At 34.9% G+C, this 12,724-nt stretch overlaps 1 protein-coding gene across 1 annotated transcript in view; it reads left to right on the top strand.

The window, feature by feature from the left end:
- Positions 1–3,179: 3,179 nt before the first annotated feature.
- LOC107589270 (NAD(P) transhydrogenase, mitochondrial-like) overlaps positions 3,180–12,724 on the top strand; it is a 54,723-nt gene continuing 45,178 nt past the window's right edge. The window contains exons 1-2 of the mRNA XM_016277666.1: positions 3,180–3,275; positions 7,185–7,375. Of these exons, the coding sequence (XP_016133152.1) occupies positions 7,228–7,375 (148 nt within the window). The 5' untranslated portion in view covers positions 3,180–3,275; positions 7,185–7,227. The remainder of the gene's footprint in view (positions 3,276–7,184; positions 7,376–12,724) is intronic.

The raw sequence follows: 12,724 nt of genomic DNA, 5'->3' as shown, positions 1-12,724 counted from the left end.
ACTAAATAAAGTTTAGACTATGTGACACTGTAAATTTGGTTTCTTATTAGTACACTGAAATTAGAAAGACATTTGCTTAAAGAAATGCACGTCCAACACACGTGATGTTAACAGCTAGGAAGTGAAAGAAAAGGTTGAAAGTGTTAAGCTTACATTTTTAGATCTAAACTGAAGATAGCAAAGTTATTATTGCTCAGACTGACTGAAAAATAAGATATGTGTGATCCAAACATGAAATAAAATGTTAAACATATCCCTTTAAAACAACCTTTTTACAGAAACGATCTTAATCTACATACAAAAGCCTTCTTTTAATTAATGCATTGGAATTTTATTTGTCCTATAGTGCAAAGCTTAAACTTTTTTTTTTCCAGGTGTGAGAAGAATTGTGAGAAGTGGCTGTAGCAATCTGGGTTGACGTTAATGGTTAACAGTCATGGTACACAGACATTCCACAAATGGATTTAGTTGAACAGAAACATATGAGAAACACAGGGGAAACTTCAAACAGCACCCAGTACTGATAGAACATATGGAAACAGTCTATTCAATTCAAAAGGTTGTTTAATTAGAGGTTTTTTAAATTTACATGTACTTTATAGGATTTTTAAAAACGTATCAGAGTTGGGCTACTTGTTGAATTGTTTTAATTTTTTTTATGACCAAGTGTTTATTATTTGTATTGCTATGCTGTTAACTTCCTTAAGTTTCACCCATTTTCTAGAGGTTAAGAAAGCAAGAATTTATCAGGTTAAAAACTTTATCAGGCCAAAAATTGTGTGGTTTGGACTTTGGAGCCCTTTATAGCCTGTTGCTTGTGAACAGACTGCATGTAGAATTGTAATTGCATGGTGTACATTGCAGCAGAAAATCAAGAGCCTAGTTATCTGAAGCTCCTTTCTCAAAATTTCTCAGTTTTATTTTTCTCTTCTTGTTCCTTTTTTTTTTTTTTTTTGAGTTCAGTGTTGAAGTATTGTCCTTGTCTACTACCGCCCTCTGCTGGACATGTGAATCTCGGCAATCACATCAGAGATTTCGGTTAAATATTAATAACCGAATCATAAATAAAATAAAATAGTAATAAAATAAATACAGGAAATATGTATTGATAGAAGTATTTTATTTTTAATAAAGTAGTTTACATTTAACTTATCGGTGGCTTGCTTTATTTATTTACTTACCCCAAAATATACCATTGTTTATTCTGATTGACAGTTGCGACTTATTTCTTAATTGTTAAATATTTAATCGCAGATATTTATAGTTTCGGTCAAAATACCATACTGCAGTATTTGTTACTACAAAAAAAAAAAAAAAAAACTATTTTTTACTAAAAAAAAAAAAAAAAAAAAAAAAAAAACTTGGTCAGCATTGAAATAAATAAAATTAAATTGTAAATATAGGCTACATTAAAATTGGAAATTAAAAAGCTAGTCAAAAATGTTTGAAACCGAAAACATTTTAATTTATTCACAGTCAAATAATAACTGTGGTAACTATGGTATTTTGCTGGTAAATATGGTTACCTTGATACAATTTTACAACTCCCATTACATCAAAGTTTATCCCAGTTTTGTATCTCCCCTGAATCAAAGGCAACACAATCCCAAAATCCGTGTATCATTCGATCATTCGTTTTTTTTAGTTCAGGGACATTAAGAATCCGTGTATCATTCGATCATTCATTTTTTTATTTAATATTGAAAGTAGAAAAATTAGAAAATGGCTCCTTTTTCGTGTTTTAGTTTTTTTCCCAAAAAACGAAAAACGAGATTTCAGCTTAAATTTTCATTTTTCGTTCTTGGGTGGAAAAATTAAAAACAGCTTGAATATTAGATTTCTACAAGTGGGCGGGAATTAAACGCCCCTTTCTGCTGATTGGTCAGCCGAAGATCAAACCGTGCCGTCATCAGTTCTTCTGCAGTATCATGCAGCAGAATAATAGTCCTCCGCTGCTGCAGTTGTACGGCTTAATAACCCATTTTATTGCAACTACATTTAATATTTTTCTCATCAAACAGACTAATGAATAGCTCGACACAACTCGTACAGGGGCAGAGTCTAGACAGTTCTTTCTTCTGTGTAGACCAGTGGTTCTTAAAGTGATAGGGGGTCCGCAAAATTATTTGCTATAGCCTAAAGTATTTCCAGACTGTAAAGTGTTTTTTTTATCATGATACATAGGCCTACTGTGATTTATTCCAAAGTGACTTATATGATGCATTTAACGTCAAATCATCTAAATGAAGCCTTTTAAAAGAGGAGTATTCCCTGTGGTTGATGTTTGTGGCATGCACCAGAAAGATGCTCAAGGAGACCGAGACGCGCTAAAGCAGCGCATTCTGTTGTTCTCTTTATTTTTCAAAGGCATGACATTTTGTAGTTATTTTGAACATAACGTTACACAAATAAAAATACATTTTACCATACGACTATAAATGACAGAGTATTAAGTTATTCCCCCTCGATGGGGAAAAAATCCAAGTGAACATCAATCAGTACTCAATATTAATTTAAACTGCTTTAAATATGACTGCTGCTTATTTCCTGTGCACTTCAATACTGGTTTGCGCTTGACTGTAGTCTGTCTGCTTATTGAGTTTATTTAACCCATCGAACTGTGTGAACTAGAGTCACTACTCACCTTAATGTTGTTCTAAAGGCTTATTACTTAATAACACAAAAATGTCCTGCTCGCACTTGCCAATTTAATGGCAGAAAATGATGACTTTATTTGTTTGTTTTTTTTTAAATTTTGAAGCGGATGCATATCTGTCGTAAAATAATCCTATGCATCTCGTGGCGTATATGCCCACTTGTAGAAATCGAATATTTTATTCATTTATTCATTTTTCCACCCATGAACGAAAAATGAAAATTTAAGCTGATTTCTCGTTTTTCGTGTTTTGGAAAAAAACGAAAATACGAAAAAGGAGCCGTTTTCTCATTTTTCTACTTTCAATATTAAATAAAAAAACGAATGATCGAATGATACACGGATTTCCCAACACTATCTGAAGTCTGACACAAACTTTGTTTTTCGTTAAAATTCTGGTCGAAATCGTGTTTTATGCCTAGATTGTGTCTATTCAAAAGATAAACTAGTGTCTGTTCGATCTTGATAACAAACGCCTACAGGCGCAGCACGTGACTGACGGTGATTGACGGTAGAATGAAAGCTCAGATCCAGGCGAGCGCGAGTGCTTCCGGGTGGCGGCTGTAAGCTGTGCGTCCCCGCTTTCAAAGGTCGCTCATTGATGCTCTGTCTCGACTCGGTGAGAATTTCAATTTCATTATCGATCTCCTCCACCTTGTCATTTGGTCGCAAGAAATGCATTTGGGCGTGTATTGCTTTGATCTCTAAATGCAAACGACAGCCTGCAGTTATTGTTTCTGCTTGGCTAACAAGCTAACGTTAGAATGAAGGGGAAATGAGCGCTTGTGCCCGCCTTCTGTCGGCTCACCGACCCCGAAGCCGCATTGCCCTTCCGAAAATAAGCCATGCAAACGCATGGTTTTTAATGAATAGGACTGCTGTGCTTGGGCCGCATTCTATGAATTAAAATGTGTTTCTAAATATATGCTGAAAAATTCTGCGTGGCTTGTGCCATTGAGCTGTTTGAATGAATGACTTAAATGCATTGCCCAATAACAAACTCTAGGCACAAGGAAAAACACCGTTATTTCTGATGCCAACCCCCCTCATCGTATATGTTAAATATAATATAATTGTCTGAAACGTGTAGTTTATAAAGTTAAAGCACGGTGCCCCACATCTGACCTGTGTGATTCCTCTGGGCCGCTGACTTGGTGCTGGATCTAGATTTGGCACGATAATCCAATAGAGTCTGTCTGCACACATTTAATTAAATCGGTGATTTGATTGTTTCCCACGCCCTCATACATGCATAACTACTGCACTGCTTTCATGTGTGGGATGGATCTAAAAAAATAAAAGAGAAAAATTACACAGACATCTCCTGGTGTATAAATGGAAACGGTGTATTTCTTGCACATTTCACGAATGCACAACCTTTTGGGTGTCCCTTGCCTATTTGTAAGACCCATTTTGTTCTGAGACCTATTAGATGCGTTTGATAAAGTAACACAAACCTATCAAATGTCTGTATCACTTCTACCTGAGAAGTCTTGACCACAATGTCAGTATTTACATTGTATTCATTTAGCAGACGCGTTTATCCAAAGCGACTTACAAATATTAAAAGGTATTTAACAGTAAAAATCCTGCGATGTCATTGTTTAACAAATGTTAATAGAATAGTATTATTCAATATTACAAAACGACGAGATTCTTTGAAATGTATTTAAATTGATTAAAAGCTACAAAGACGTCTTTGTTTTTATGACGTTCCGTAATTATTCTTTTTGTATATTCTGGAGACAACTCTTGCAGACAGTGTTTATGGTGACAATAAAGGACCTGTAAGGCCTCCTGCTACTGTGTGACTAGCACTGTCCCACTCAGAAAAACCCTTATCACCTTCATATCCGATAGTTCTTACCTAAACAAATACACTTCTACACATTTCAGTGTTTGCCTTAGTGTGACCTTGACTGATTCACCCTGTGGATTAATTGATCTGTTTTGTGTCAGTACAAATAGACTTGCAAAGAGCCATGAAGTTCTTTAGAGGCTGTAGATATAATGGAGAATAATTAAGAAACGCTATAAAAACAAAATATTCTTTTTATTAGCTACTTAAAAAAACAATAGTGTACAAAATGAAGCCTGAAATGCCATTAAATGCTAGTTTGAGATCAATTGTTGTTTAGTAGATGCCGGGCTCTACGCTTACTTTACTTTTTTGGAGCACTTGTAGGAGCACGTTCAAAATTTTAAGAGCACCTTCTAATCAATAATCCAAAATTTTATCAAAAATTAATAGTCAAAATATTTGACTCCTTAAAGTGATTTACAGTGGAATTTTGTTTTTACCTTTTGTGATGGCATTTTTCTAACTTTATTAAAAGTATGTCATCTTTTGTCAAATTCTTTAAAAAATTTTATTTTATAAGCTTTTTAAAAATTGTAATTAAAACGACATAATAAGAACAAGTAGAATAAGAAACATAAGTTACCAATCAAATGAAATCAGTATTAACACAATTAATTTGTAGAAGTGGCACAGAAGAACACAAAAGTGTACTTTCAGACATAAAATCAGGCTCAGAGGTGGCATGAGTGCAATTAAATCCATAAATTCATGATGAGATTAATGTTTTAAATATAAAATTTTGAATATAGAAATATTAAATGATTTAAAGTCCCCCTGTAGTGAAAATCAAGTTTTTTGTTGTTTATTTGTCTGTGGTGTTTTTAATATGCTTTTAGACAAACCATGTGCCAATATATTACGGTTTGAAAACCGCCTTGGTTTGCTACGTCACAAACCAATAACCAATCACGTCAAGGGATCGATTCCTATCACTAGCATGCAAAATATACCAATACCAGCACAAAACCAAAAATAAATCGGAGCAAAAAACCCATGAAGCGGTAACTTAATGTGAATTTAGAACCGCTAACTTGCATTATAACCCGTGGCAACAGTGTAAAAGTAGCCTGGAGTCAGTCGCACCTCTCCCGCAGCTTCGTCTGCACTTCACACGCGTATGTATGCTCGCGGGCACGAATTAACAATCACAAACGGCTGCATTCCAGTCTTCAAGGCATTTTAGGACACAACATCGTCAAGTAAGTAACTTTAACGAATGTTACAGTATATTCACTGTAGTTGTCCGCTAGTAAAAACATAGTTTTATCAGTCATTATCCGTGTATGCCATTGTTTTGCGGTTACTACAGTTCAGTGGATCAGGAGGCGCTGGCTGGTGTGACTGAATGGAGGCGGGACTAATTTGCATATTCATAGATCCGCGTATAGTAAATGAGGCAAGGGTGTAGAGTTACATTCTAGCTATTTTAAGGCATGAGAAAATTATTTTCACAAGAAAAAAACATTTAAATATGTCATTTTGATGATCAAAGATGAGTTTTAAGGGATAAAATATGACTACAGGGGGACTTTAAATAACTGAAAAGATACTTTAAAAATGAAACTAAAACTGCCAGCAGGTGGCGGCAAGTCACTGATTTTATCACTGAATCATTCCTTCAATTGATTCATTCAAACGGCTGATTCATTCAGGAATGAAGCAAGTGAGTGTCTTTATGAATGGGCATTCATGAATCACTGACTCACTAGATTCGTTTAAAAACCCCCGTTCATTCATAAACGAAACACCGCTGTGTTTGAAAGGAGATGTGCAGCGGCTCCGCTGTGTCTGAATTTTCAACTATTTCCGACGATGAAATAGAGCAAAATCAGACAATAGTGTTATAATGGAAGTCACTTAATATTAACTTCTTGTTTATTGAACTGTTGTATTAAATCAGTATCACATTTACAAACTCCCTTAAAAATCATTAAAAGCTGTCACTCATCTTAGTTCATCGCTATCTCGCATTTATAATCAACGAAGCTCTCTACACTGTGCAATGCATCTCTTATTTACACCCCGTCTACACTTTGCTTATGAAAGGATTCGTGAGATATGTCTGTGATACATTACTCAACGCTGCAAAAACCCGTAGAAACCTTTGAAGCTACCCTGAGCGCAATCACAAATATGATGATGATCGGGTCAGTCGCACTGGTGCTCCTAAAAAAATGTCATAGTCGCACGCAGTAGTTTTCAGTCGCAAATGCGTCTGAAATGGTCGCACTGTAGAGCCCCGAGATGCCATAAAATTATAATAATTTTTGTGCGTGTAATAAATTAATTAAAAAAATGTTATGATTAAAATGTTCTAAAATTCACATATCTAGAAACATTTCTCATTACCAGTGTAGGATCATAATAAGCTTCTTGATATTTTTTGTAGAAACTGACGCATTTTTATTTACTGTAATTTTTGCTAAATCTAATGCATCTTTGCTGAAGAAAAGTATTAATTTCTTTAAAAAGTGTAAAAGTGTGAGGACCTCGTGACTCAATGCTCAATTAACAGTCACAGACTTTTGTGAACTGTGAGCATATGTGTGTTACCTTGGAGGTGTGTAAACATCTGAGCTGCAGTGACTGGGGCAGAGTGGAGCATTATGGGATAGGTCAGCCGGCTTACATTTCTTCCCTCTCTCTATCTCTCTCCCTCACATGTAGGAGGAGGGTCGTTCCAACTGCACAGCTCCTCCTTCCGTCTCCAATGGCGAGTCTTCTGCGAGTGGTTGCCACCAGCTGTTCCAGCTCCCTGTTCTCCGGGCTGGCCTGTGCTAAGAGTGTCCGGACGGTGAAGACACCATGCGTGCGGTTCTTTAGGACCCATCAAGCCCTCTCTCGCCTCGCTAGTCCAGGTAACGGTCCTGGAATATTGAGTTGATATATAACACATTCTGTTTTAGTAATTGGGGTGACTTGAGGTGGTTGAGGACATTAAATCATGTTTTTTTTTTTTTCCCACAGTAAGTCCTTGAGTATGTTTTGCTGGTGCTTATCAATAAACATAATGTGTTTTACCTCAGCAGATTTAGTTTTAAAGTATAACAAAAGCGAATGAAACATTCCCAAACATCTTTCTACTCTTCTGTAGCAGTCCATGGGCAGTGACCCTCAAGGTCAGCGTGTCCCTCCCCTGCTTGTTCTGCCACTATTACCTGCATTGAAGGTCTCGGGATATGAATTAGTGCACTGTAAGTGACCTGTGTAGCGTACTGGCTGCTTGGATACAGCGTTTGTTGGAGACCTGCCATTAATGGCAGACGTTTTTTTGAGAGGGGGAAGAATGGTAATGACAGCTGAGGCAGGTTATTTCTGGCAGTGTGTCAGCTGAGGAACCAGGTCTCATGCGAGAGAATGCCTGCTGGGAAAAGAAACACATGTCTGTGGTGACTGCCAGAATTCAGTGTGGTTATAAGATGTTTTTGGGCCTCATATATTCACTTTGTTTCCATTTAAGTCTGGAAATGGGGGGAAAACACCTGAAATACTTAGTAATAATTTTATATTCATTTATGTATTTATTTATTGACAGTACTGTTCAAAAGTTTATGGTCAGTATGATGTTTTTTAAAATTATTTTGAAAGAATTGACTTATGCTCACCAAGGCTACATTTGATCAAAAATACAGTAAAATATTTTAAAATGTAATTTACTCTTGTGATGGCAAAGCTACATGTTCTTCAATCTTCAGTGCTACATGATGCTTCAGAAATCATTCTAATATGTTACAGAAATGTCATTACCATCCGTTTTGATCAATTGAATGTGTCCTAAATAAAAGTATATATTTTTTCAATTAAATAAAATCTTACTGAGCCCAGACTTTGAACAGTAGTGTGTAGTTGTCTAAATTTCTTTATAAAGTATGTGTTGTTATTATAAAGCTGTATCATGATTGGCCAGGTTTGACATTGGCATTATGCTCTTGAATAGTCTCTTGTTTTCAACAACAAAAAATAAAAAAGTTAATTGCCCTTGCATATGCCAGAAAGCAAAACTGTTTTAAGTTGTCCTGTTAATTTTTTAATCAAATAGTTTTAAATACGCAATGTAAAACTTGAACCTGGTGACATAAAGTGGCCTCAAACATATTTAAGATGAATGCGGTCAAGTACAGGGATATCCTGGACGAAAACCTTCTCCAGAGTGTTCAGGACCTCAGACTGGGCCGAAGGTTTATCTTCCAACAAGACAATGACCCTAAGCACACAGCTAAAATAATGAAGGAGTGGCTTCACAACAACTCTGTGACTGTTCTTGAATGGCCCAGCCAGAGCCCTGACTTAAACCCAATTGAGCATCTCTGGAGAGACCTAAAAATGGCTGTCCACCAACGTTTACCATCCAACCTGGCAGAACTGGAGAGGATCTGCAAGGAGGAATGGCAGAGGATCCTCAAATCCAGGTGTGAAAAACTTGTTGTATCTTTCCCAAAAAGACTCATGGCTTTATTAGATCAAAAGGGTGCTTCTACTATATACTGAGCAAAGGGTCTGAATACTTAGGACCATGTGATATTTCAGTTTTTCTTTTTTAATAAATCTGCAAAAATGTCAACAATTCTGTGTTTTTCTGTCAATATGGGGTGCTGTGTGTACATTAATGAGGAAAAAAATTAACTTAAATGATTTTAGCAAATGGCTGCAATATAACAAAGAGTGAAAAATGTAAGGGGGTCTGAATACTTTCCGTACCCACTGTATATGCAGCTATAAATTTAATTGCATTTGATAACAAAATATCAAAGTAATGCAGGTTTCCAAGAAAATTTCATTTTTGTAATGCTAAATGTCACCAGTTGATATCTAATGCAGTGACCTTCATTCATTTTTTTCATATTTACATATGGCTGAAGTGTCCAAATACTTTTGAGTTGTCTTTGCTCTTTGTTAGTTCAGTGTGTCTGCCTCCGGGCAGTGATTCACTTGAGCTTTTGTTGTTGTTATCTATAGATCAGGCCTGTGGTGGAATTTTCCACAAGCGACCTCTTGCTAGCAACAGCAGAACATGACTTGGATGACTTCTTGATGCATATTCAGCCTGTCTAGACCACATGTTGTTTGCACATCTTTTACAGACCAAGACGCATAAAGTGAAGCTGTGCATAAAAATTCAACTTGATTTACTTTATTACACATCCTAAAACCCATCCATGCTCTGTTTTACAGCTTGAATTCTCAGTTATATTTTTGAAATTATGACTGCAGAATTGGAGCTGTTGCAAAGTCACAAAGACTTGTCTGTAAAAATGCACGCAACTGTAAAACCACAAGTCTTACAGAGACCTCATGGACCTAAAGTCCATTACAAAGGTCTCGAAGGTTTTACACATTTCTTTTTAAACCACCCATTGGTCTTTATGAACTGCTTCACCAGTTGTTAGTCTCTGACTCTTATCTTTATTGTACTGCTTTTCTCTTTGACCTATCCTTGAGTTCAGAATGGAGAGTCTGCACGGTTTAAATGCTCTAAAAAGATACTGGCTATGAGAGCAGCCTGAGCTCAGCTTTTCACACTTCACTTTGTTTCTGTGGTATTAGTTTCTCTAAACAAAAAATATGCCTGAGGATTGAGTCAAATTTCTTATAGATGATTAAAAAGGTGAAAATTTAAAGATCTAAAGAATCACAACATGAGTTGCTGCTAGTGTTGTAATTTTAAAATGGGAATATCCAATTTTCAGAATATTTTTTAGTACTATTTTTTTTAATCTAAAGAATTTGTAAGTTTTATGGCATTTAAAATGAAAACGAATCTAATGTGTTCTTACATAACACTAATACAATGTAAATATTTTTAATATATAATACAAAATAAAATGCATCTATTTTTATTTTGTTTAAAAAATATGTATAGTGTATATGTATGAATGTGTAAAAAAAAAAACACATGTAAAGAGTGTTAAATATTTTAGATTTAAATCTACTAAATTACTAAAACCTAATGTATCTATTTTTCTAAAGTACAATATAAAAAAAAATTGCTTTGTATGATAATTGTTATAATGAAATATAATTTTATATTATTTTTATTTATTTAAATTTATTTGAAAAGGGACCATGCACAATTTTAACAAATATTTCCATTTCATGCATTGTACCGAATTTAGCCAATGGCTAATTTTCATCCGTGGTCCCTTGGCAGGTAATTGTAAACGTAAGACAACAAACATATACAATACAGTAAAATTTGTACACATCCTATCAGAGCAAAAAAAAAGAACAGTAACGATAGCGTCCAATTAAACCACAACCATGTCAGTATTTACAGAGTTAAGTTGATTTTAAATAAGATTTTAGTTTTAGTTTAAAAATGTATGTCCTTATGTCCTTATCCTTATGTCTTCTGGTAGAGTGTTCCAATGAATAATAGCTTTCACTGAGAACACAATCACTAGTAAATGATGATCTAGTAGATCTTACAGAGGCTGTAGAGTGAAAATGGACAAAATCACGAAGTATGGATATAACATTTTAAACCATTTAAAATGTTATATACCATACACAAATTTGAGAAAAGTCTAAAATTATCAAAGCTCAAAAAAATTTATTTCTCCAAAAACCTACAGTGGTGATATTGGTTAGGCTTTTTGTCCAGAGTTTTTAAAGTCTGCTTATAAAGAAATTTTAATGGTTTAATAACAGTTTTTCCTGCTTGACCCCAACATGTCAGACAGTGTATGAGAAAAGATTGTAGCATGCATAAAATTCTTAGCTACAGCAGTGGGTAGACATTGTGTAATTTGTCTGAAATGTATCAAGTTATATTTTATAGTCCTCACCATTTTCTTTACTTGTTTTTTTTTTATAACTAAGGTTCAGGTCCAGCGTTAAACCAAGATAATTAAACTCTTTAACAATTTCTATCTTTTCACCATGTATAAAAATATCTGCATTGGAAGAACACATTTGTTTTAGAAAAAAAACATCTCTTTTGTTTTACCAATGTTCAAGGTGAGACACGATTGCTAAAACCACTGTGTAATCCTTTCCATGGCAACATTTAGCTTTTCAGCTGCTAACTGCTGTTCTCGCATGTGTGAAAATAACAGTATCGTCTGCATACATTTGCACTTGTATCCCTTCACACTGCTTTGGGAGATCATTAATGTACGGACTAAATAATAAAGGGCCTAATATTGATCCTATGCCCGCTGTACAGTTTAAGTTATTGGAAAGAACCCCTTTGATTTTTACACATTGCTGTCTATTTGATAAATGAGTAAATCCATGCTAAAGCCCCAGATGAAAATTTAAACTTGGATAATTTAGAAAGAAGAACATTGTGATTAACTGTGTCGAAGGCTTTACGCAAATCTAAAAATATAGCACCAACTGTTCCACCTTTATCAAGCCTAGATTTTATTTGTTCTGTTAAATGTAAAGTAGGCCTAGCTGTTTCAGTAGAATGATTTACTCTGAAACCAAATTGCATGCAATGTAAGCCAACCTTAGCTGTATTAAGATAAGATGTCAGTTGTTCAAGAACTACCTTTTCTGCAACCTTTGAGACTACTGGCAGTATGCTGATAGGTCTATAGTTGCTAACCTCGAAATGATCCCCGAATTTAAAAATAGGACAAACAATGGCTTGCTTCCATGCAGTAAGAAAAACACTGCATTCAAGTGATAAATTAATTAAATGAGAAATAACAGGAGCTAAAGTATCTTTGAGTTTTGAGAAACTTGGTGTCAAATTGATGGACATCCCTACATTTAGTATTTCTTAATGAGCTGATAACTTTGTTAACCTGTGTATCCATATAAATAAAATGGCATTTATTTATAATGATTTCATATTAAAATAAAATGTGAATAGTTTTTTTTTTATTTAAAGGGGTCATATGACGTTGCTAAAAAGAACATTGTTGTGTATTTGGTGTAATGCTATGCGGTTTAAGGTTCAAAAACACATTATTTTCCATATAATGTACAATATTGTTTCTCCTCTATGCCCCGCTGTAAACATAACCATGTCTGCATTTGTGATCGGAGAAACAACAAGCAACAAGCCTACTCTACACTGCTCAAAACTCGCTCTTGAATCATCATTGGCAAATTATTTAAATATAAAAAAACGTACTTACAGGCTGAGAGAATATAACTTATCCACTGATTTCTAGTAGTGTCCTCTTTTGGAAGGCCAAACAAAGTAGTTTCACTTTCACAACGAAACACACAGCGACTCCACAACATGGCAGCGG

This window comes from Sinocyclocheilus grahami, unplaced genomic scaffold (assembly GCF_001515645.1).
Source record: "Sinocyclocheilus grahami isolate Dianchi unplaced genomic scaffold, SAMN03320097.WGS_v1.1 scaffold114.1, whole genome shotgun sequence".
Taxonomy (NCBI): Eukaryota; Metazoa; Chordata; class Actinopteri; order Cypriniformes; family Cyprinidae; genus Sinocyclocheilus; species Sinocyclocheilus grahami.
This window is presented reverse-complemented; position numbering and strand designations above follow the sequence as displayed.